This window comes from Schistocerca gregaria, chromosome 7 (assembly GCF_023897955.1).
Source record: "Schistocerca gregaria isolate iqSchGreg1 chromosome 7, iqSchGreg1.2, whole genome shotgun sequence".
In the NCBI taxonomy this organism is placed as follows: Eukaryota; Metazoa; Arthropoda; class Insecta; order Orthoptera; family Acrididae; genus Schistocerca; species Schistocerca gregaria.
Window position 1 is genome coordinate 537,182,057 of NC_064926.1, and position 27,024 is coordinate 537,209,080.

Below are 27,024 nucleotides of genomic sequence, written 5' to 3' on the forward strand. Positions count from 1 at the left end.
TTTGCACCATAGCTTTGATAACTGTAGGGCCCCCATAAATGGGTCAGGTGTTGACTCTCCATCCAGTCCAGAAATTCATACCTGCATCTCACCCTTAGGTATTAGAAGAAATGTGTCTCTTAAATGTCCATATAGTATATTAGTGCCCTTGCAGACAATATTAATAGTAACCTCAGACTTTTTGCAGATGATACAATTATCTACAATGAAATCAGTATGAAAATGCTGCAGAAATATGCAGTCGGATTTTGATAAGATTTTGAAATGGTGGAAGGATTGGTAACTTGCTTTTAAAACTGTGCATTTTACAAAATGAAAAAATGTAGTAACTTATGACTGCAATACTAGTCACAGTTGATACCAGTTATTGCATACAAATAATTGGTGATAACAATTTGTAGGGATATGAAATGGAATGAAACATAGCTCAGTCATAGGTAAATCATATGGAAGACTTCAATTCATTGGCAGGATACTGGGAAAAATGCAATCAGTCCACAAAGAAGATTGCTTACAAAACTTTTATGCAACTTTTGAAAGGACTTATTGCTGGGCATGATGCTGGACTCAACAGCCTGACAGTTGTTGCTGGAGAATAATTAGTTTTCAATGGGACTTCATAAAATTTAACTTCAGTGAGTTATTTAAGCCCAACTAGTCTTGTGATTCATCACACTCTTCACATATGTCTGAGGATAATAAACAATTAACTGAACTTTAATTCTTGTGTGTGTTGACTATAATAATTTAAAATTAGCCTAACATCATAATTATTTTGGAATATGTTCTTGAGGAACAATATGTGATGCACACAAATCATAAACATTAAGTAGTTATCCATGCAATGTGTTCCATTGATGGTGTATGGTCATCAACATTAAGAAAGTAAAGTTTATTTTATTTTAAAGCCCCAGACGGGACCAGAAGTGTCACAAACTCTAACCATTGATCACTGCCTCAGCGATATTGGATAGGTTCTGGTAGCAGTCAAGCCACCATGTGAAACCTATCACATAGTTATCATAAATGATTTTAATGCAGTTGTTACCAAATATGGAATCGACTGAGAAACTTAAGTACATTTCTTGTGCTGCAACAGTGCACAGAGAGTTTATTAATCACAGATTGTGCCATATTTCTGTATTACATTCATATGCAACACTACTCTAAGTTGATTTTACATCTGAATCTACATCTATACTCTCCAAACCACTGTGAAGTGCGTGGCAGAGGGTAGGTCCTATTATACCAGTTATTAAGGCATTCTCCAGTTCCATTCACCTGTGGAGCATGGGATGAATGAGTGATTAAATGTCTGTGTGCGTGCTATAATTAGTCTAATCTTTTATTTGCAATCCCTATGGGAGCAATACTTAGGAGGATTGCAGTATAATCATAGATTCATCATGTGCAGTTGGTTCTAGAAATTTTCTAAGTTGGTTTTTAGGGATAGTCTGTGTTTGTCTTCAAGTGTCAGCCAGTCCAGTTCTTTCAGCATCTTTGTGACATTCTCTCAAAAGTTGAAAAAAACCTGTGACCAATCCTGCTTCCCTTCTTTGAATATGTTCAATATCTCCTGTTATTATTATCTGGCAAGGGTCTTACACTTTTGAGTAACTTTCTAGGACAGGTTGCACAAGTGTTTTGTATGCAGTCTCCTTTGAGGACTGATCATATTTCCCTAGCACTTTACCAATGAACCCAATGTGGTCATTAGGCTCCATATCCCAACAAACTGTTACACCCAGTTATTTGTATGAGTTGACCCATTCCACCTGTGACTAATTGATACCACAGTCATATGATACTACGTTTTTTGTTTGTTTGTTTTTTATGTTTCTAACACTTAAAGCAAGTTGCCAAGCTTTCACCAGTTTGAAACTTACCAATATCTGACTGAATATTTCTGCAGCTTCTTTCAGACAGTACTTTATTATACATAATTGCATAATCTGCAGAAAGTCTGAATTTGCTATTAATATTGACCACAATGTTGTTAATATATAACATTAATGGCAATGGTCCCAACACACTTTCCTGGGGGCACACAAGAGGTTTTTTTTATGTTTTTCAATGACTCTCCATACAAGATAACTTATGATATGCTTCCTAGCAAAAAATTCTCAGTCCAGTCACAAAGTACAGTTGATAACCCTTACATTCGACAGTAAGCATTGATGTTTTACTGAGTCAAATACTTTTTGGACATTGAGAAATACTGCATCTACATGATTGCCTTGATCCATATCTTTCAATATGTCATGCGAGAAAAGTGTGAGTTGGATTTCACATGGTCTCTGTTTTCAGAATCCATGCTGGTTGACATGGAGGATGTCATACATACAACAAATGGATGTCAAGGACATTGGACAGTAGTTTTGTGAGTTACTCCTGTTACCTATCTTGTAAACGGATGTGGCCTATGCTTTCTTCCAACTAATGGGCAAAGGTTTTTGTTTCAGGGATCTATGGTAGATTATATTAAAGAGATGGGCTTACTCAGCAACAAATTCAGTATGGAATCTGATAGGGATTCCATCTGACTCTGAAACTTTCTTCTATTTTAATGATTTCAGCTTTTTCTCAACACCACTGACACTATTATCTATGTTACTCATTTCTTAGTGATACAAGAACTTGGATTTCTGTAGTAAAGGGACATCTGAAAATAGAGTTAAGCATTTCTGATTTTGCTATGCTATTCTCAATTTCAGTTGCGTCACTTGTGAGTGACTGGACACTAGCTTCAATGCCATTAACAGTATTTACTTATAACTAGCATTTCTTTGGGTTTTGTGAAATATCTTTTGACAATACTGTGTTATGGTAGTCATTGAAGACTTCATGCATTGCTCTTGTGACAGCCAAAGACATTTAATCCAGCCTTTGCTTTGTTTTACACCTATTCTGCAGTAGTATCTGTTTCTTTAGCTGTTGCTTTACAGTGACTGAATACCATGGAGGATCACTCCTATCATGAAATATTCTACTTGGTTTACATATACCCACTGCATAGTCATATATTCTTTTAAGCTTCTGTCATAGTTCCTCGGCATGCTCCTGAGCTAAAAGTTTCAAGTTGCTCATTGATGTATGACACTAGTGCTTCTTTATTTATTTTACTGAATGTACATATCTTTCTACTCGTTTTAGTTGCCCTTAGTACTTTGGTAATAATTTTTGCTACAACAGCCACATGGTCACTGATACCAGTTTCAGGTTGGACATCCTGAAAGAGGTCAGTCTGTTTGTTGCCATTAGGTCTACTATTTTTCCATCACAAGTGGGGTTTTAATAATTTGTTCTGGGAAGTTTTTGGAAAAGGCATTTAGTAGTGTTTCAGAATATGCCATACCCACCACTAACAAAACTGTAATTTTCCCAGATGATTGTTAGATGGTTAAAGTCTCCTCCAATGATTACAGTATGATTTGGGAACATGTGTGAACTGAGGTTGTCTCTAAAGTTTTTGGTTGCATCAGGAGGAGGGTCTGGTGGTCAGTAATAGGATTCAAATATAATTTCATGCCCGTCCCTGATATAGTCTTGCCCAAGCAACTCTCATGCAACTCTATAAGCTTTCCCGACGATCTAATGACATCTCGGGGTTTTGGGTGTTCTGCCAGAATCAGCATCATTCTTGCACAATATTTTGGTAATGTAGCTTGTAACCTTCATCAGGTGCAGTCTCAGGTCGCACCTGATGAGGGTTATGAGCTACTTTACCAAAATATCATGCAAGAACGATGCTGATATCCAGCAGAACACCCGACAATCCAAATTGTAACTCTCATGCAGCTTTAATTTCTTTCTATCTTAGTAGATTTGAGATTCTTGTCTGCTGTGCTGAATAAACCACCTCCATTTCCCATTTGCCTGTTCTTTCAGGATATGCTGAAATTTCCCCAAAAATCTCACTGCTGTAACTTCATGTTTTAAACAGCTTTCAGTACCTAGCACTGTGTGAGCTTCACTGCATTTTAGGAGACCATCAGACATTGGCATTTTGTTGCAATTCCTTTGGCAGTTAATGACTAGGATTTTTATATACTTTCCTGTAGGGGGCATTTCTTTGGATCTTTAACTGATACTTCCAGGATTTCTGCAGCTAGATTGTTTGCACCCCACACACTATCAGCTACCTGTGTAGCAGCCACTGACATGTAGTGCACACCTGAACCATTCAGAGAAGCCCCACAGTTCTCAACCCTATGGCACAAGTCTAGGAATTCACAGCCTAGTTTGTCATAGAACCTTGACAGTGTCTGGGTCAAGCCTCCCACTTGACTCAGAAGCAGGCCCATGAGGTGTTACAGGGACAATGCTGAAGACTATGAGCTTCATTGAAACTCCATGAGCAAGGTCAATTTCCTAAACCTTACCTACCAGCTGCTGAATTTATCCATCTCGGAGCTGAGATTACAGGCATAATTTATCCCATAGTGTGCCACAATCTGGAGTTGTTTACAGCCTATTTTATCAGTGACTGAAGAAACAGAATCTTCAACATGCTGAATGAGGCCTCCAGGCATATACACAGAGTGCACAATATGATCCTTCCCATTCCTTGCTGCCATTTCCCTAAGTGGTACCATTATTTGCCATATGTCGGAACTGCCAATGATTAATAGACCCTACCTTTTTGTATTTGCCTCACCTTCACAATCCCTAACAGGTGAAGTGAATCACTGCTTTATTTTGGTTTCAGTGGATGACAGCATCTCGGACTTGTTGGTTAGGGGAATGGGTGTTACAACCTAAGTTCTCCTCTGTACTGTCTCACCAGTACAGGACACCCAGACCTACCATTGTCATGGCACTCAGTCAAGTGGACAATGAAATGTTAGTAGCTAGCAGTTATAAATAATTTCGGGGTTTTTTACTCATCCGTATCTGTCACAGCCATGGTCCTGAATTCTTAGACAATAACTGTAAAATAGACAGAAAAGTCCAATTAATATTTCATCAAGTATTAAGTTTCAGAATATTGATAATTGTAATTTCGAAAAATCCAACCTTCCTTTACAAAAATTCAAATAGATTTTAACATACTTACAATAATGAAATGAATATTGCTTAACAAGCTACATGTTTTCTGTCCAATGTCATACAAAGTACTGCCCCCATGCCAACATGTCTCCCACTGTTTATATAATCATTAACAATCTACTGTATTGTTGTACATGCTTCTTTAAATAAATAACAAACAAAATTAGTTTTTAGTACAGTATTTCATAAATTACATTGACTCTTATACATTAAACACATGAGTGAATCTTAGCATATTTATTAATTTAAAAGTGTACACACTCTTAAGTACTGTTCATTAAGAATACATAAGTATTTATTATTAATTACAGAAAATTCATGTTTAGGGCAATATCACTACAAATTACAGAACCTACACCCCTCAATACAATTATAATGTAGTAACTGCCCTAGTTGTATATATTCCACAAGTACATGTTTACCTACACCCCTATAGTATTTACGTCAGAAATTTTCTGTTTATGGTCAAAAAATATTTTTAAATCAGTTTTAATGGACTGTTATGTCTCAACAAGTAGTGATAGATCCTAAATTTCCTGCGGAAGGGATGGTATCCACAGGAGAAAATAATACTTGGGGTACCTTTGGTATTTCTGGTACATGACTCTTGGTAATCCTCTCAACATGCCCATTTGCAGCAGCTTCCAGTTGCCTGACAGTACTCAGGGCACCAGCTGCTTAACATCAACTGTCTCATCCAATAGCTGAGAACAGCATACACCATGGATCCGCATTATGCGTGGTGCGGTATTTTACAGAACAGTAAATAAATAACTTTAAACTAAGCTTTTCGATTCTCTTTTAATTTATGGATCTGTCATGCTGCAAGTATTGCCAGTAGTATTTTAGAACTGAAGTGACTAACAGCAAAATGAGATATCTATTATGACAACAACAAAACTTGATACAAAATTTCCTGTTTCTTTGAAACATGTTTTATGTTGTGATCAGCAACAGATTCAGTAAGAGCATTAATTTATTATAAATGTTGACAATATACACTCTTGTTAAAAGAGAAATTAATGTGACACTTTGTTAGTTATTTCTGATTTACTATGAAATAGGTTACACACGACACTTGCAATTTAAAAAAATTCATGAACATACGCATTTGCAGTGTCAAAAAATTCTCAGGAATGTGCCTTTTTTCAGACAAATAATGAATGAAATCGTGGAATGATTTTTTAAAATAAGGATAATGTGGCGAATAATTTCTAAAAATCATAAATTAAATTTACATTTGGCCATATAGTACGAGTTTTTTTTTTTTGGTACTTACAAATTTTTAAAAAAAATCATTATGATGTACATAATTATTGACACAATTAATGAAAGATTATGTGAACAAGACATGAACAGAATAATATCATAATCTAGAATTTCAAAGTAGACCTATCCAACACAAGGGTCTCTCACACAAAGAAAAATTCAGAAGTTGGCTTATATATGTAAATAAATGTGCAAATTGCACAGATTTTTTACTTAGCTGAAATTGTGACCCTCTACAGTGCATCATTCAGTAAGAGCATTAATTTTAACATTTGGAAAGTAGTGGAGCATCAATCAAAGAACGTCTTCCGCTTGTCATGGCTAACAATGTTTGGTAACTTCCTTCTCCTGTCTGTCTGTCTTTTCCTAAACAGGACAACTTTATGTTTTTAATTGATATATTTATTGTTATTTATGAGTTGTCTTGCTTGTAGCTTTTAGTAATAAATAACATTTGATTTGTTCCTATTTGAACGGATGTATCTTTGCTTCATTTATCACTTCGCCTTAGTTTTGCATGCCTATTTTCTCTCATTATCTCAAAAAGCAAGAGACAATTTTTCTGAAAAACATGATGAATTTCCATCTTGTTATTTATTTTAAATTGAACTGTGTTATCATAGAATTTTAGTTATCTTTATCATGTTTGGAACTATGTATAATGGAATATAATTTGTTCAACAGTGACACTTCAAGAAGCAGAGCAGCAGCATGGTGCTGAAATAACTGGTCTTAATACCAGCTGTAATGTAGCGCAGTTAGTTAGTTCAGGCCTGTTGGCCTTGAAGCAACCACAGACCCCAAGCAGCAGGGACAGGGGTGGAAGTGGTGGCAACACAGTGGCGGCTGTATTTCGATTACTTGGTTTGGAGCCTTCACGTCTTCGAGCAGTCACTCTCAATTCTCTTCTTTTTATTGCACAGCTTGTAAGTAAATATTACTGCAGACTGGATTAGCATTCCTTGCACTTATGAAACTCTGAAATAAAGTTGTATTCTTGACATAGAGTTCTGCCTTACTTTTTTCTATTTAAAGCAGTATAGTGCATAGTATTGATCGCATAGAGATATTTTCTATAATAAAATGATCACACTAAATATATACAACTAACAAAATTTTCTCCACAGTGTTATATATTACTCAGCAGAGCATAACAACTTACCCTGTTATACCAATACCAATGCTGAATGTTGAAACTAAATCAGAAACTTACTTTCTGTGGTTACTTTTTTCGTTGACACATCCTGTTGTCTTTCCAAAAGCATATTTTGTCAGTTTTATATTTTAATTTATACTATTTCACTATAAATTTAAATGTAGCCAAAGACTCACAGACAAATAAAAATTAATTGTTGCCAAAATAGCTGTGCATGAAGTGTTCAACAAATTTGAAACTTGACAGAAAGTCCAAAGAAGTTTTGGTGAACAGATCAAAGCCACCCATCCAGAAACTCTGTGACCATTGTGGTGCTGAAATGGAGGACAATACAAAAAAGCCCAAAATACTAAACGTCCTGTTCAAAATAGTTCTGCAGTGGAAATCATCGTACAAATGACAGAATGGCTGATCAAATTAAGTGACCATGGGGTAGAAAAGCAACTGAAATTGCTCATCAGATGGAAGGCCACTGGACCTGATGGAATACTAATAAGATTCTGTAGAGAGTATGCAAAGGAATTCCCCCTGTCCTAACAACAGTGCGCCACAAGTACTTGGAGGAACAAAGTGTTCCAGATGATTGGAAAAAAGCTCAGGCTATTTCTGGTTAAAAGAAGGGCCATCAAGTAGATGCTCAAAACTGTAGGCCTATATCTCTGACATTGGTCAGTTGTAGATTTTTGGAATATTTTATCTTTGCATATTATGACACTTATGGAAGCCAAAAATATCCTTGATAGGAACCAACATGGTTTCTGAAAACAATGAGCAAATGAAATCCAGCCTGCTCCGTTCACCAGTGACGCTCAGAAAGCAATAGATATAGGCACCGAGGTAGATGTTGTGTTATCTTGACTTCCGGAACTCATTTAATAAGTTCCACACTACTGCGTAATGAACAAAATATGAGCGTTGAAATATCAGACCAGTTGTGTGAATGGATTGAAGAGTTTAGCAAACAGAACACAGCATGTCATTCTGAATGGAGAGAAGTCTCCAGACATAAAAGTGTCTTTGGACATGACCCAGGGAAGTGTTACAGGACCTTAAATTTATGTATTTATTATCATCCCATTGATCACATTTGTGGTATATGATTTGTCAGGATACATTTAAAAACTACATAATATCTTTACAAAAAAAATTTCTATGCTGAATTCATATGAATCTATCTTATGTTTAATATAATATGCAACTGATAAGTGTTTTTTATAACATAACTTCTTATGTGCTTGACAGACCTATTCCTTGATGTTGTGATTTCATTTGTGACATTTATGCTATCATATATTCTTATACAGTTGAGCAGAGCTATTCACTTACACTGTAGTGACATTTGTTAAACATGTGGTTCTTAATTTTCTTATGTGCTTGACAGACATATTCAATGATGTAATTTCATTTGTCACATTAACTTAAAAATATATTCTTATACAGTTGCGCAGAGATATTCACTTATGCTGTAATAACATTTGTCAAGCATGTGGTTCTTTATATTCTAATACAGTTGAGCATCGAAATTCACTTACACTGTAATAACATTTGTCAAGTATATTATAACAGTTTTAAATTATCCTCATTTTCCAGTTCTTTGATATGTTTTGGTAGTGGATTAAAAAGTTTGATGCCTTGATTACATACATGTTTCTGACTTTGGGTCCTTGTTACAGCTTGTAAGTGGAGATCTTTAAATTGCTGTGTATTGTAATTATGGTAGTCTGTATTGGTTTTCATTTTGTCCTGTTTTTTTTTTTTTTTTTTTTTTTTTTTTTTTTTTTTTTTTTTTTTTTTTTTTTTTGCATTCAGTGTTAGCTTGTTTGCACTAAACCATTTTTATATCTTGTAGGACATTGTCCACAGTACTGTGCAATGACTGCTTCATACCACTAACTATTAAACTAGTATCATCAGCAAATAACATGATTATAGCTTTTCTCTCTGACACCTGAATATCATTAATGTAAATGAGGAACAGCAAGGTGCCTAATACACTTCCTTGGGATACTCCTACTGTGACCTCCCTTGGATCTGATCTTAGTTTAATTTTTTTGGTTAATATTTGGTGCTATAATTTCAACCACCTGCATCCTCTTTTCCAGATATGACTCAAACCACTTTTTTACCGGTCCTCTGATACCTATAGCTTCAAGCTTTTCCAAAAGTATGCTGTGGTCAACAGTGTCAAAGGCTTTTGACAAATCTAGATTTATCCCAACTACACTTTTTTTCCCTCTTCCAATTTACTGATTATTTCTTTTGTGTATTCCAGTACAGCTGTTTCGGTACTTCTCCCAGCTTGAAATCCATGCTGATTACTGTTTATCAGATTGTGGATATTAAGATAATGTGTTACTCTATATTGCATTAGTATCTCTAAAACCTTAGAGAAAGTTGAGAGAAGTGAGACAGGTCTGTAGTTTTCTATTTTAAGTTTATCACCCTTTTTCAACAGGGGAACGACTTTAGAAATTTTCAGTTTCTGCGGAAACACGCCCTCAGCCATTGACAAGTTTGCTATGTACACCAATGGTTTTGCTATTTGATTAGCTGTTTTCTTTACTGGTATTATTGGCACCTCATCTACTCCAGCTGACATCTTGGACTTGAGACTATCAATCACTTTTAAAAACTTCCTTTTCGTTTGTTGGGACTGCCATCATTCTGCTGGCTGCCTTGGGTGCTTCCATCTTAATCTGCTTCCCAAAATTCCTGGTTAATGTCTGGGGTGTATTTAAAAAGTAATTATTTATGTAATTAGGCATGGCATATTTATCTACCATTCTATTCTCCTCATCTTTTAGAATAATTTCCTTATCTTTGATAGGTACCCTGGTTTCTTTCCTCACAATTTCCCGAGCTATTTTGGTTTTATTTCTATGTCATTACTTAGTAACTTTGCATTTGCAATAACTCGGTATATTTTCCTATACCTTTTTACATATTCTATAAAATCAGTATCTGCACAGTCCCTCAACTCTTATCTGCACAGTCCCTCAACTCTGAATTGAGTTTTTTCATGTTTTCACATGATTTCTTAATGCCGAAAGTCATCCAAGAACTTGACTTTATGTGTCCAGTAGACTTGATTCTGGTCAGTTTCTTTGGAAAACACATCTCAAGGTTCATCATATAAATTGATGCAAATACACTTTATGCCTCATCTGTACTTGTTTGTTTCATAACATCTAACCAATTTTCATTTGCTAAGATACTTATGAACTGATGACAGCTGATCACAGAGAAGTTTCTTTTGTAAATATTATTTACACCTTTATCTTCCTTTGACCTTAAAGGGATTTCAATCGTGAAAGAATTGTGGTCAGACAATTCTAAATCTATGTTTGTTACCTCGACGTCAGTTGTTGACATGTTTGAGAAAATGTTCTCTATGAGGCTATTGGAGGTGTTTGTTATTCTAGTTGAATTGTTTATGTGTGGTGACATATTGAAACTCTTTAATATGACAAAAAATTGCCTTTTTTGTTGACTTTCAACTAGAAGATTAATATTGAAATCACCACAAAGAATAATCACAGTTTCTTTTTTGTAATAAGTATTTACCAACAATTCTAATTTATCAAAAAATACTTCTATGTTTCCACATGGTGACCTATACAGTGTTATGACTATGACTTTTTTCATCAGGCCATATAGCTAGACAGTACCTGCTTCAAAGAACTTTTCAATACTTAAGTTCTCTGCTTCACATCTCTTTTTAAATTCTAACTCTTGTCTAAGGTAAATACTGACTCCACCACCTTTTCCAATTTTCCTACTATAATGATTTGTCAGTTTAAATGGAATAATATGAACACTACTAATTTCATGGTCCTTACACCAATGTTCAGTAATACACAAGACATCAGGAGGTTGGGTGTTACTGTTATTGTGAGTTCACAATATTATTTATTGAGGCACTGCACATTTAGAGTCATCATCTTTAGAACACCGATGGTATTTCTCCTTTCGTTTAACACTGTTAACTTGGAGTTTTCATTAAGGCAGGATACCAAAAATCCTGTTTCTGTTGCTTTTCCTACTTGAAATGGATGATGCTGATTAATTGTGCATACTAGCTGTGGCAGCTGATGACATTTTAATATTAACTATAGCAGATGTTGATGTTTTTAGTGCTTCAGGAAATGTTGCTCTTGTTAAGGTTTTCATTTCTTCTGCTTCTGCCCTCATTTGGAGTGGGATTTTATGGAACTTTTCTATTAATATACAGCTTATTTCTTCTTGTATCTTTCCACCCATCATCTTTTTTCCATAATAGTTCCTATGCTCCCCCCCATGAACCATGGACCTTGCCGTTGGTGGGGAGGCTTGCATGCCTCAGCGATACAGATGGCCGTACCGTAGGTGCAACCACGACGGAGGGGTATCTGTTGAGAGGCCAGACAAACGTGTGGTTCCTGAAGAGGGGCAGCAGCCTTTTCAGTAGTTGCAGGGGCAACAGTCTGGATGATTGGCTGATCTGGCCTTGCAACATTAACCAAAACGGCCTTGCTGTGCTGGTACTGCGAATGGCTGAAAGCAAGGGGAAACTACAACCGTAATTTTTCCCGAGGACATGCAGCTTTACTGTATGATTAAATGATGATGGCGTCCTCTTGGGTAAAATATTCCGGAGGTAAAATAGTCCCCCATTCGGATCTCCGGGTGGGGACTACTCAAGAGGATGTCGTTATCAGGAGAAAGAAAACTGGCATTCTACGGATTGGAGCATGGAATGTCAGATCCCTTAATCGGGCAGGTAGGTTAGAAAATTTAAAAAGGGAAATGGATAGATTAAAGTTAGACATAGTGGGAATTAGTGAAGTTCGGTGGTAGGAGAAACAAGACTTCTGGTCAGGTGACTACAGGGTTATAAACACAAAATCAAATAGGGGTAATGCAGGAGTAGGTTTAATAATGAATAGGAAAATAGGAATGCGGGTAAGCTACTACAAACAGCATAGTGAACGCATTATTGTGGCCAAGATAGATACGAAGCCCACACCTACTACAGTAGTACAAGTTTATATGCCAACTAGCTTTGCAGATGATGAAGAAATTGAAGAAATATACGATGAAATAAAAGAAATTATTCAGATAGTGAAGGGAGACGAAAATTTAATAGGAATGGGTGACTGGAATTCGAGTGTAGGAAAAGGGAGGGAAGGAAACATAGTAGGTGAATATGGATTGGGGCTAAGAAATGAAAGAGGAAGCCGCCTAGTAGAATTTTGCACAGAGCACAACTTAATCATAGCTAACACTTGGTTTAAGAATCATGAAAGAAGGTCGTATACATGGAAGAACCCTGGAGATACTAAAAGGTATCAGATAGATTATATAATGGTAAGACAGAGATTTAGGAACCAGGTTTTAAGTTGTAAGACATTTCCAGGGGCAGATGTGGACTCTGACCACAATCTATTGGTTATGACCTGTAGATTAAAACTGAAGAAACTGCAAAAATGTGGGAAATTAAGGAGATGGGACCTGGATAAACTGAAAGAACCAGAGGTTGTACAGAGTTTCAGGGAGAGCATAAGGGAACAATTGACAGGAATGGGGGAAAGAAATACAGTAGAAGAAGAATGGGTAGCTCTGAGAGATGAAGTAGTGAAGGCAGCAGAGGATAAAGTAGGTAAAAAGACGAGGGCTGCTAGAAATCCTTGGGTAACAGAAGAAATATTGAATTTAATTGATGAAAGGAGAAAATATAAAAATGCAGTAAATGAAGCAGGCAAAAAGGAATACAAACGTCTCAAAAATGAGATCGACAGGAAGTGCAAAATGGCTAAACAGGGATGGATAGAGGACAAATGTAAGGATGTAGAAGCTTATCTCACTAGGGGTAAGATAAATACTGCCTACAGGAAAATTAAAGAGACCTTTGGAGAAAAGAGAACCACGTGTATGAATATCAAGAGCTCAGATGGCAACCCAGTTCTAAGCAAAGAAGGGAAGGCAGAAAGGTGGAAGGAGTATATAGAAGGTTTATACAAGGGCGATGTACTTGAGGACAATATTATGGAAATGGAAGAGGATGTAGATGAAGACGAAATGGGAGATACGATACTGCGTGAAGAGTTTGACAGAGCACTAAAAGACCTGAGTCGAAACAAGTCACAGCTGCGAAATACTAACGCGAATTCTTTACAGACGAATGGAAAAACTGGTAGATGCGGACCTTGGGGAGGATCAGTTTGGATTTCATAGAAATGTTGGAACACGTGAGGCAATACTGACCGTACGACTTATCTTAGAAGAAAGATTAAGGAAAGGCAAACCTATGTTTCTAGCATTTGTAGACTTAGAGAGAGCTTTTGACAATGTTGACTGGAATACTCTTTTTCAGATTCTAAAGGTGGCAGGGATAAAATACAGGGAGCGGAAGACTATTTACAATTTGTACAGAAACCAGATGGCAGTCATAAGAGTCGAGGGGCATGAAAGAGAAGCAGTTGTTGGGAAAGGAGTGAGACGGGGTTGTAGCCTCTCCCCGATGTTATTCAATCTGTATATTGAGCAAGCTGTAAAGGAAACAAAAGAAAAATTTGGAGTAGGTATTAAAATTCATGGAGAAGAAGTAAAAACTTTGAGGTGCGCCGATGACATTGTAATTCTGTCAGAGACGGCAAAGGACTTGGAAGAGCAGTTGAACGGAATGGACAGTGTCTTGAAAGGAGGATATAAAATGAACATCAACAAAAGCAAAACGAGGATAATGGAATGTAGTCAAATTAAATCGGGTGATGCTGAGGGAATTAGATTAGAAAATGAGACACTTAAAGTAGTAAAGGAGTTTTGCTATTTAGGAAGTAAAATAACTGATGATGGTCGAAGTAGAGAGGATATAAAATGTAGACTGGCAATGGCAAAGAAAGCGTTTCTGAAGAAGAGAAATTTGTTAACATCGAATATAGATTTATGTATCAGGAAGTCGTTTCTGAAAGTATTTGTTTGGAGTGTAGCCATGTATGGAAGTGAAACTAGTTTGGACAAGAAGAGAATAGAAGCTTTCAAAATGTGGTGCTACAGAAGAATACTGAAGATAAGGTGGATAGATCACGTAACTAATGAAGAGGTATTGAATAGGATTGGGGAGAAGAGAAGTTTGTGGCACAACTTGACTAGAAGAAGGGATCGGTTGGTAGGACATGTTTTGAGGCATCAAGGGATCACAAATTTAGCATTGGAGGGCAGCGTGGAGGGTAAAAATCATAGAGGGAGACCGAGAGATGAGTACACTAAGCAGATTCAGAAGGATGTAGTTTGCAGTAGGTACTGGGAGATGAAGCAGCTTGCACAGCATAGAGTAGCATGGAGAGCTGCATCAAACCAGTCTCAGGACTCAAGACAACAACAACAACAACAACAGTTCCTATGCTGTCCATGCCTCGTGAAATGATTTCTCTCTGAGCTGTTTGCATCCACAAAAGCTGCACACTTAAAAGCACAGCAGATCTTCCTAAATTTATTATTTGTTGACTTTATTTCTATGTTTACACATGATTCCTTGATTAGATCATGTCTATGTGGCACACTTACACGAGACCCTTTAAATTTAGACCTGACAGCTTTTTTAGAATTGTTTGAAGTGCCCTTGTCACTAGTTGGTTTTCATTTTTGTATATGTCATTTGCTCCAGCTATTAGCACACAGCATGTTCCAGCCTGAATTAAGTTTTCACAATTATTTACTATTTCATTAAGGGGCGCACCAGGTTTGACAATGCCTGTTACTTTAAATTGGGACTGCCGATCGCTTATTATTTGTGCCACACCCTTTCCATGACTATCACCTAGTAAACAGACTTGATATTTGATATTGTTAGAAGCTTCATGGGGCTTTTTGCAGTTGATGCTAGAAAATTATCTCAAAATGCAGGAGGCCCTGCAGAGGAACAATGCTTGCTGCAAGGAGTGGCAGTCAACCCTCAACATAAATAAATGTAACATATTGTGAATAGAAAGATCCTTTATTGTATGATTGCACAATTGCAGAACAATCACGAGAAGCAGTTACTTCTGTAAAATATCTGGGATCATATTACTGACAATCAACCATAACGGAACTTCTTTTTTATGAATCTTCTGAAGACCATATAATATGGGTGCACAGAGAACAATGAGGTCTTAGTCTTTTGGTCACTTTTTGCAGAATAGAAGTAGAATTCAACAGTGCTGATGTTTTCCTTTCCACTTTTGCTGTGGAGTTTTTGTCAATCTTCTGATATATTGGTTAATTCAGAAAGTTATAAATATTCTGTTGATAAACCTCAAGTGGCAAAGCATGTTGGCATTTCCCATATCCACTGGTGAGACCACTGTGTGAGGATCTTCTCACAGTTTTGATAGTGCGGCCCTTTCTATGGCAAAAATGTTGCTCTTCTGAGGCTGAGCTTTCGTGAGTGCATGACATGTTTCATGTCTTATTACTTCTGCAGAATCACTAGGAACAGGTCTAACAGCTTCCTCAATAGCACTAATAAAATCAGTCAGAGGCAGGTTTCTCAATGTAGGGGTGAAGTTCAAGCCTTTGCCAAGCACAGACAGTGTTATGTTGCCCAAAACCTTATCTGTTAAATTGACCATGGAGCATGAAAAAAATATCTGCTTGCAGTAACATTGCTAATAGGTGACTTATCAATGAAAACTGTCCTGATGTAGACTCCTTATGAACCCAGTCTGATTCTGCCCAGGTCACACCATCGACCCATGCCTAGGAAAGTGATGGCAGGCTGGATGCAACCTTCATATACAGATGAAACAACTGTTTCGATATGGCGTCAGTTCACATCAAGTAAACCAGATCCTCTCTTTCATTAGTGCTAGGCTCACATTTTGTGTAATGAATTTTGCAGTGGTGGTCTGGATAAAATTTCTCACTCTGGCAAACTTCGGAATAAGGCCATTGTCCTGACACTTCAGTAAATAACGCAGAACTTTACAATCTCGCTTGCTTATTGTGTAGCTTGTCCAACTTCTGAATTTTTAATGCCATCACCACCCCAAAGAGCTATCTGATATGATTCTTGAAGTTTTCCCGGCATACTGAATATTTGATGATGTTTCGGGATTGCAGTCAGATCATGTTGACTTCTTGCCACAATATTTCAGCTGCTAACCGTCCAGCCATCTTCAGGTGAGTGTCCACCACTGGAGACTGAAGATGGTTGGACAGTGGCCAAAAGACTAAGACATCATAGTTCTGTTCTACTCAGGTTATATGGTCTTCTGAAGATTCATCAAAAAGAAGTTAGGATATGGCCGATTGTCAGTAATATGATCATCTATGATTTGGTATACATCTCACCTCTCTGCTCAGACATTTTGTGGGGAATAGTGCACATCATTTTTGTAACTTCGCTGACTTTATCAATAGACTGAAGTCACTTCAACTCAGTGAAACAGAGCTACTAGTGAGATTCAATGTCATCTCATTTTTCACTAATGTGTCTCTTATGGACTCATTGTCACTCAACAGCAGTAAGTTCACAGCCGACAAAACAACACTTTTTCATCATGTCCTTTCCTCAAACTACTTTTTATTTAACAATGAGCAGACTGATGTTGTTGCCATGGGCAGTCTTCTCTCCGCCTTGGTATCAAACTTTTTTACGGAAGACTTTGAGGAAAGGGCACTCGATTTGCCAGAACTTAAACAGTCTTCTGGCGATATGTGGATGACGTTTCTGTAGTGTGGCCCAATGCTGAAGAAGAACTGTCATGTTTCTTGCAACATCTGAATGCAACCCACAAGAACATCCAGTTTATGATGGAAATAGAGAAGGATGGTTGTTTACCATTTTTGGACATCTTGGTTACTGGAGAGTGGATGGCTCATTAGGACATTCTGTCTACCATAAGCCCACACATACAGACCTCTACCTCTACCTCCAATCATGGATTTGCCATCACCCTTCACAAACTACCGGCATCCTTAGAATGTTAGTGCACAAGGCTCATGTTGGTTCTATGAAGACAGCCTTACAAAGGGGCTACAACATCTACAGTCGGTGTTCAAAGATAATGGTTACCCTCCACACCAGATTAGCACAGCGCTAAAGAGGAAGAAACATGAGAACCCACAACATCAAGAAGAGAAGCAGCTGTTCAAGACCAGGGTCTTCCTTCCATACATCAGCAACCTTTCATCTAAAGTAGACAGGATACTAAGGAAACATCTTCTGGCCACGCTTCTCATTGTGGTAAAAGACAATCTGGTTCTGCGGAAGACTGGTTCTACATAATTCCTTGCCAGTGTGACAAGGCTTACATAGGTCAGACAATACACACAGTACATGATAGGTGCATTGAACTTGAGTGCCACACTCACCTTTCACAATCCTGTAAATCAGCCGTAGCTTTTATTATCACAGGAGACTCTATGGATATTTCTGCCACAAAAATCTTGGCCCCAGCGAGAACTTTTTGGGAGTCAGTAATTAAAGAATTTGTGGAAATACAACTAGCACAAAATCTTATAAATGATGATAGCGGCTTTCAACTGGACAAGGCGTGGGACCTGGTGATCTCTCTAGTTTCTTCTGGGAGAAAACAGTTTATTCATAATGACATGGCTGCCAACATCTGGTTTTAGTGTCATAAGTGCACACTCCGACAGAGGGCGGACATGTAACTTCACCTTTACGCATGCGCCTGTGCACCACAGATAGAACAGTATTTGCAGAGAGCGCAAATTGGAGTAGACGACACTCCTGTGATGGCCACCAATTTTTGCTATAAAGCTGATGCTGGAAACTTGCAGTCTCCAGTAGTGTACACTCACCTGAAGATGGCTGGACAGTTAAGTGCCAAAATATTGTGACAATAAGTCAACATGATCCAGCTGCAATCCCAAAACCTCATCAAATATTCCTCCTATGTATATATTGTGAAAAGACCACAAGAGAGATTTGAGCCCATGCTGTGGTTTACCACAATTGTTATGCCCGCAAACTATTTACGTCTGGAGCAGGAAAGAGGAGAAGTGACAGTGCTATACAAAGTACTCTGTGCAACTCACCATAAGATGGCATGTGGAGTATAGATGCAGATGTAGAAATCACCTACTTGAATTGCTGCCCATCATTTACTTTCAAGATGTGAAATGCATAGCATTGCTGATAGACAGGTATAAAAGTAAATGTGACACATATCTCAGTTTACGAGCTAAAAATTCCATGCTCGGGAAGGAGAGAGGGGCAGGTTGGGGATGATTAAAAGGAAAGGGCAGGTCACTCCAATCCTAGGATGAGAGGGATCAACCTGCAGTGAGGACAAGAATAGACGAAGATGAAATGGGAGGCATCAGGGAGAGTGGTTTAAAGGTGGTACATTGGTAAGCAGCGAGATTCTGCTATAAATTACCTTCTTGAAACCCTTAGAGAAAACTCAAAAGACGGAGATTAGTCTATAATTAGAAGTAACTTGTTTGACTCCAGTTTTACAAATAAGTCCTTACCACCTCATATTTCTGCCTTCCAGGTGATACACCTTTCTTTGACTAGTTACAAAGATAACTCAAGGGAGTTGCTTCCAAGTAAGCAAAAGATTTTAATGCTTTGTTTGAAATAGCATCATAACCATATGGCGACAGATCCAGGGTTTGGTTTAGGGTGGGGGGGGGGGGAGTCAGGTTCACATTTAAATTTGTTACTGCCTGCTCCATCCTTCCCCCCCCCCCCCCCCCCCCCAACAAAAAGAATATTAATTGTGGTCATCCTCACTTCTATAATACCAAAGATGCCTACAATCATAATAGGAATTGCAATAAAGTATATGTATACATAATATTTGAATACAATAATAATAATTAGTTAAAACCATTATTTAGTACATTGTTTTAGCATAACACCCATGACCTTGCAATTCAGAGAAACATAGATAGCACTTGAAGCGCAAAAAATTGAGAAGAAGACAGGCCATAACATTAATTTAAGAACTATAATAGTAACAAGCTCTAACAACTTTGACAAGGAAACTTCCTGGCAAATTAAAACTATGTGCTGGACCGAGACTCAAACTTGGGACCTTTGCCTATCGCGGGCAAGTGCTCTACCAAATGAGCTACCCAAGCTCAACTGATGACCCGACATCACAGCTTTACTTCCACCACTGCCTTGTCTCCTATCTTCCATTCTGGAAATTTTGACAATATCATAATTTGTTGCGTATAAAATAGAAATGTGTCCTAACCATTATCAGCAGTTCACTTAGTACAGCAGCTGTGAACACAGATCTGGAGACAATACCTGTGTGAGCATGTAAATGTGGAGGAACACTGTTCCTTTGAGACATTTCTACTTGTGGGAAGTCACTTTTTCACCTTTCTTCTTCTTTTGTTTTTAATGGAAGTCTAGAAGTAGCATCTTTTACTACTAATCAAAATGTCATGGGTCCAGTGTTTGATCGAAGCCACTGCTTAAATTTCGAATAAAATTCAATAGTAGTGGTAGCCAAAAACTTCTGATATGAATCATTCTCATTCTACCAACAGCCTTGTCAAAGATGAAAGAGGATCACATAAATGTTCAGAGTATCCTCTTGCCCTTATTTTACAAAACAGGTGGCTCCTTTCCAGCTGTTACGTTTTTAAATTTCATTGTATCTTCAGTAATGTTATTTTTATGACATGTGCACAGTACCAAAAATTCCAAATATTGGCACAGGCCTGACTGACTTAACTTTATTGTCAGTCAAATTCCTTGCATTACCAGTAGATAATGAGCTAATTAGTTTGCCTAAGAATCATACTAATTGCAGAAAATCTAAAAACTAAAGTAAACTCTGCCCGAATAGGCCATGAAGGTGCAACGGTACTGACTGGTCACCATGTCATACTCAGCCCATAGGCATCACTGGATGCATATACAGAGCGACATGTGGTCAGCACACCGCACTCCTGGCTGTATGTCAGTTTACGAGACCAGAGCCATGACTTCCCACTCAAGTATCTCCCCTGTTTGCCTCACAAGGGCTGACCCACTTGCCAACAGTGCTCGGCAGACCAGATGGCCACGCATCCAAGTTCTAGGCCAGCCTAACACCGCTTAACTTCAGTGATCTAGTGGGAACCAGTGTTACCACTGTAGCAATGCTGTTGGCAATTACAAAACATCACTGATTTTAAATTTCATTATTGTTGTTCATATGTAAACATAGTACCCAATTACTACCTTCCTGATAAGATAATTCAAAAAGATATAGAAATAACTGTGTATATATACAACTAATAACAGAGACATAAAAAGATATAGAAATAACTGTGTATATATACAGCTAATAACAGACACATATTAGCAACATTTGCACTCGTTCAGTTCCAGATAATTAGCTTCTTTAGTAAAAACATTGTTTCTGAAATAGAATCCCATGTTTAGGCAAACTAGCCAGCATTACTCAGTAGAAATTATTCTTGTATCTAGAAGTTCTTTTTAAAACAAATCTCCCTCTTCTATTCATGTGCTCAGAAATGTAAATCTTTAATTGTAATTACTTTAGCCATATAAAAAAGTCATGTTGGAACCTATTTTAAGTCAGTCTGTGGTAGGTTATGAAACAAGTAAGATCTTTGTCGAAAAGTATGGGGTAATGTACCGCAGATGATGGAGTACAAATTGCAAGTAGGAAAATGTACGGTGTTCTATCTAGATATTGTGTTTGGAAGTTCAATCTGTGACTCAGTGGATGTTTTTTAATGGCTGACTGTGTAGCTGTAATAATTTTCATCAAAGTGTACAACAGTTAAAGCAAATGATAATAGCAGGATCAGACTATGTACTGTGTCATCTCCAATAGTTACTTATTGTGTACATATTTTGTGTATTGCTGTAACTATTAGACTTCAAAGAAAATTATTTAATAACTGGATTCAGTGGCCACATTAGTCATATATGTTTGCCACATGTGAAGTATTGTGAATACTTATGCTAATGTTAGGTAACTGCATTCAAACAATCATATTGTAGGATATCAACCTAGCATAGTATGTGGCTACACATTTACCTGTGTATAATTTAAATAAATGAGACTGTATCTGGCCATAAAGAGCAGTTTATTCAACTTCAAAGTGTTATAAAAGTGTTTGAATTGGAATCTTGGTGCAGAATAAATCATTGACAGTTGCCTACTTTTTGACAAACACTTTTCAGGCACATTCAATGGAGGTCCAGTTGCCAAAGGCATATTTGAACAGGTAATGGATAGGCTACACTGCTGTGGGAAACTGCTCCCAAAATGTGGAAAAATCAGCAATGGCCAGTAACATGAGGGTACAGAAGACTGTGGAAACCACTGCATTAAAGACACCTAGTGTGCATTCACAGGAAATGTGAACTGTAATTAAAAAAGTGTCATGATGATCTCTCTGTTGGCAAAAAATAATGGATTAATCCCCCATTCTGACCTCCAGGAGGGGATTGCCAAGATAGAATAACAACCAAAGTGTAGAATGTCAGATGTTTGGACATGGTACGGAATCTAGAAAATATGGAAAGGAAAATGCAGAGATTTAGTGGAGGTAAGTTAATTGAAATGGAAAAAAGATAAAGTTTTCTGGTCAGACAAATATAGGGTAATATTGACATCAGAGGAAAATGATGTAACAGATGTAGGATTCATTATGAATTGGAAAGTATGACAGAGAGTAAGTTACTTTGAGCATTTCAGTAGCAAGATTATTTTCATCATAACCAAAATCAAACTAATGCCAGCAACAAAAGTAAAAGTATATCTACTGATGTCACAAGCAGAAGATGAAGAGATAGAGAAGTATATAAAGGTACTGAACATGTAATTCAGTATGTAAATGGAAATGAAAATCAAATAATCACAATTTATTGGAACACTGCAGTAGAGGAAAGTACAGAAGGCAGAGTTACAGGAGAATATGGGCATGGCAGTGTGAATAAGAGAGGAGAACAATCAATTTAGTTCTGCAGTAAATTTCAGCTAGTAATAGAGAATACCCCGTTCAAGAGATACAAGAGCAGAAGGTATACTTGGAAAAGGCCTGGAGACATGGGAAGATTCCATCTGGATTACATCATGATGAGACAGAGATTGTAAGGTGTACCCAGGAGCAGATATGGACTTAGACCACAATTTATTAATGATGAAGAATGTGTAAAAAAACTTAAGTTTAGGAGAATAATCTGCAAGAATGGATATGGAAAGAAGTGGGACAGTGAAGTTCTGAGGAACAATGACATGTGCTTAAAGTTTTTGAAGGCTGTAGATACTGTGCTTATAAATACCACAATGGGCAGTTCCATTGAAATGGAGTGGACATCACTGTGAAAACCAATCACTGAAGTTGGACAGAAAATATAGGTACAAGGAACATAACTGTGAAGGAAACTTGGATAACAGAAATACTACAACTGATCGATGAAAAAAGGGAGTAAAAATGTTTAGGGAAAGAAAGGAATACAGTAATTCACTTAGGGATGACATGAATAGGAATTGCAGAGAAGTCAAGAAGGGAGTAAAAGTGTTTAGGGAAAGAAAGGAATACAGTAATTCACTTAGGGATGACATAAATAGGAAGTGCAGAGAAGTCAAGGTGAAATGGTCCCAGGAAAGAAGAAAAGAACTTGAAATGGGTGTCAGAAAGACTGTTTCAGCTTTTAGGAAAGTCTAAACAGTCTTCAATGAAATAAGAAGCAAAGGCATCTAGACAAAGAATTTCACTTATAAACACAAAGAGGAAAGTAGATAAATGGGAAGAGTACACTGAAGGCTTCTATGTGAGGGAGAAACTGTCTGATGATGTAATATTTTTTTATTTTGATATGAACTTCACATATTGCTTCGTGAATAACAGTTACATAACATATAGATGAAAAGGGATTGTACAAAATTTAAATTTAAAAAATGAATCACAAACATTGACTACAGTTTTCAGCCAAGCTGTTCACATCTGTAGCAGGGTACTACACGTACTCTCATGGTAATGCTAAATGAACAGCAACAATGAACTACTACTGTCTAATGGTCTCCAAGTGAACACATTGTGAGGCTAAATTCAAAGTGAAAAGTCTCTTAAAGTGCAAGAAGATGAATGGGAGTTGATATGGAAAACCTAGGGAATACTGTATTAGAGTCAAAATTTTGATCAAATAAGGCAGAAGACCTCTGGAATTTCTGAAATCTAGAGTTTATGGGTCTGGAGACATACCATCAGGCTTTCAGAAAAATATCATCCATACAACCCTGAAGACAGCGAGAGCTGATAGATGCAATAAATATTCCACAGTGTGCTTAAAAGCTCATGTTTCCATGTTTCTGACAGGAATAATTTACAGAGGAATGCAAAAGAAAATTGAGGACCTGTCAGATGACAATCAGCTTGGTTTTAGGAAAGACAAAGGCACCAAGAAGCAGTTCTCATGTGCTCAATAATGGAAGCAAGAAAAATCAATGCGTGTTCACTGGATTTGTCAATTTAGAAAAAGTGTTCAGCAATGTAAAATTGTACTAGATGATTGAAATTCTCTGGAATTGGTGAAAGCTATAGGGAAAGACAGTTAATATACATAATGTACAAGAATCAAGAGGAAAAAACTAGAGTGGAAGACCAAGCATAAGGTGCTTAGATAAAAAGGGTATAAAACAGGGATTTAGTCTTTTGGCCCTACTTTTCAATTTACTTATGAAAGAAGCAATTGAAATTCTCAGGATAGCAGGTGAAAGCTGTAGGAAAAGGCAGGTAATATATGATATTTACAAGAACCAAGAGGGTAAAAAAAACAAGAATGGAAGATCAAGAATAAAGTGCTTGGATTAGAAAGCATATAAGACAGGGATTAAGTCCTACAATTGCACTGTTCAATCTACAAAGATGAATTGATGGAAATAAAAGAAGGGTTCACTGATGAAGTTTCTGTTTTCAGTGAATGTGAAGCTGAAGAATCAATAATCTAATGAACACACAGTTTGAATTGAGATTAAATCATAGAAAGATGAAAGTAATGAATGGCAGAAATGAGATAGCTGTAAACTTAATGCCTGAATTGGGGACCACAAAGTGGACAAAGTGAAGGAATTATTCTACTTTGCAATAACACTAACACATCACTAAAGAAGCAAGGGGGACAATAAAAACAGTTTCACAGAGCCAAAGAGGGCATTCTTGACCAAAATAACTATTAGTATCAAACATTGGCCTTAATTTTTTCAGACTGTATGTCTAGAATCCCCTCCTCCATGAACCATCGACCTTACTGTTGGTGGGGAGGCTTGCGTGCCTTAGTGATACAGATATCCGTACCGTAGGTGCAACCACAACGGAGGGGTATCTGTTGAGAGGCCAGACAAATGTGTGGTTCCTGAAGAGGGGCAGCAGTCTTTTCAGTAGTTGGAGGGGCAACAGTCTGGATGATTGACTCATCTGGCCTAGTAACACTAACCAAAACAGCCTTGCTGTGCTGGTACTGCGAATGGCTGAAAGCAAGGGGAAGCTACAGCAGTAATTTTTCCCAAGGGCATGCAGCTTTACTGTATGGTTAAATTATGATGGCGTCCTCTTGGGTAAAATATTCCGGAGGTAAAATAGTCCACCATTCGGATCTCCTCATAGGAGGACGTTGTTATCAGAAGAAAGAAAACTGGCGTTTTACAGATCGGAGCATGGAATGTCAGATCCCTTAATCGGGCAGGTAGGTTAGAAAATTTAAAAAGGGAAATGGATAGGTTAAAGTTAGATATAGTGGGAATTAATGAAGTTCGGTGGCAAGAGGAACAAGACTTTTGGTCAGGTGAATACAGAGGTAATGTGGGAGTAGGTTTAATAATGAATAGGAAAATAGCAATGCGGGTTAGCTACTACAAACAGCATAGTGAACGCATTATTGTGGCCAAGATAGATATGAAGCCCATGCCTACCACAGTGGTACAAGTTTATATGCCAACTAGCTCCAAAGATGACAAAGAGATTGATGAAATATATGATGAGATAAAAGAAATTATTCAGATAGTGAGGGAAGACGAAAATTTAATAGCCATGGGTGACTGGAACTTGATAGTAGGAAAAGGGAGAGAAGGAAATGTAGTAGCTGAATATGGACTGGGGGGAAGAAATTTAAGAGAGCCGCCTGGTAGAATTTTGCACAGATCATAACTTAATCATAGCTAACTCTTGGTTAAAGAATTATGAAAGAAGGTTGCATACATGGAAGGAGCCTGGAGATACTGAAAGATCTCAGACAGATTATATAATGGTAAGACAGAGATTTAGGAATCAGGTTTTAAACTGTAAGACATTTCCAGGGGCAGATGTGGACCCTAACCACAATCTACTGGTTATGAACTGTAGATTAAAACTGAAGAAACTGCAAAAAAGTGGGAAGTTGAGGAAATGGGACCTGGATAAACTGAAAGAACAGAGGTTGTGGAGAGCTTCAGGGAGAGCATTAGTGAACAATTGACAAGAATGGATGAAAGAAATACTGTAGAAGAAGAATGGGTAGTTTTGAGAGACAAAATAGTGAAGGTAGCAGAGGAAAATATTATGGAAATGGAAGAGGAGGTAGATGAAGATGAAATGGGAGATATGATACTACTTGAAGAGTTTGACAGAGCACTGAAATATTTAAGTTGAAACAAGGCTCCGGGAGCTGACAACATTCCATTAGAACTAGTGACAGCCTTGGGAGAGCCAGGCCTAACAAAACTCTACCATCTGGTGAGCAAGATGTGTGAGACAGGCGAAATACCCTCAGACTTAAAGAAGAATATAGTAATTCCAATCCCAAAGAAAGCAGGTGTTGATAGATGTGAAAATTACCGAACTATCAGCATAATAAGTCACTGCTTCAAAATACTAACATGAATTCTCTAGAGATGAATGGAAAAACTGGTCGAAGCCGACCTCGGGGAAGATTAGTTTGGATTCCATAGAAGTGTTGGAACACGTGAGGCAATACTGACCCTACAACTTATCTTAGAAGAAAGATTAAGGAACGGCAAACCTACCTTTCTAGCATTTATAGACTTAGAGAAAGCTTTTGACAATGTTGACTGGAATACTCTCTTTCAAATTCTAAAGTTGGCAGGGGTAAAATACAGGGAGCGAAAGGCTATTTACAATTTGTACAGAAACCAGATGGCAGTTATGAGAGTCAAGGGGCATGAAGGGGAAGCAGTGGTTGGGAAGGGAGTGAGACAGGGTTGTAGCCTCTCCCTGATGTTATTCAGTCTGTATATTAAGCAAGCAGTAAAGGAAACAAAAGAAAAATTAATCCATGGAGGAAAAATAAAAACTTTGAAGTTCACCGATGACATTGTAATTCTGTCAGAGAGAACAAAGGACTTGGAAGAGCAGCTGAACAGAATGGCCAGGGTCTTGAAAGGAGGATATAATATGAACATCAAAAAAAGCAAAACGGGAATAATGGAATGTAGTCGAATTAAATCGGGTGATGCTGAGGGAATTAGATTAGGAAATGAGGCACTTAAAGTAGTAAAGGAATTTTACTATCCGGGGAGCAAAATAACTGATAATGGTCAAAGTAGAGAGGATATAAATGTAGACTGGCAATGGCAAAGAGA

General features: G+C 37.5%; 1 protein-coding gene across 1 annotated transcript in view; it reads left to right on the forward strand.

Annotated features, from left to right (window-relative positions):
• Positions 1 to 27,024, forward strand: part of LOC126282067 (uncharacterized) — a 100,836-nt gene that overhangs the window by 40,004 nt on the left and 33,808 nt on the right. The window contains exon 3 of the mRNA XM_049981512.1: positions 7,003 to 7,244. Coding sequence (XP_049837469.1) covers positions 7,003 to 7,244 — 242 coding nt within the window. The remainder of the gene's footprint in view (positions 1 to 7,002; positions 7,245 to 27,024) is intronic.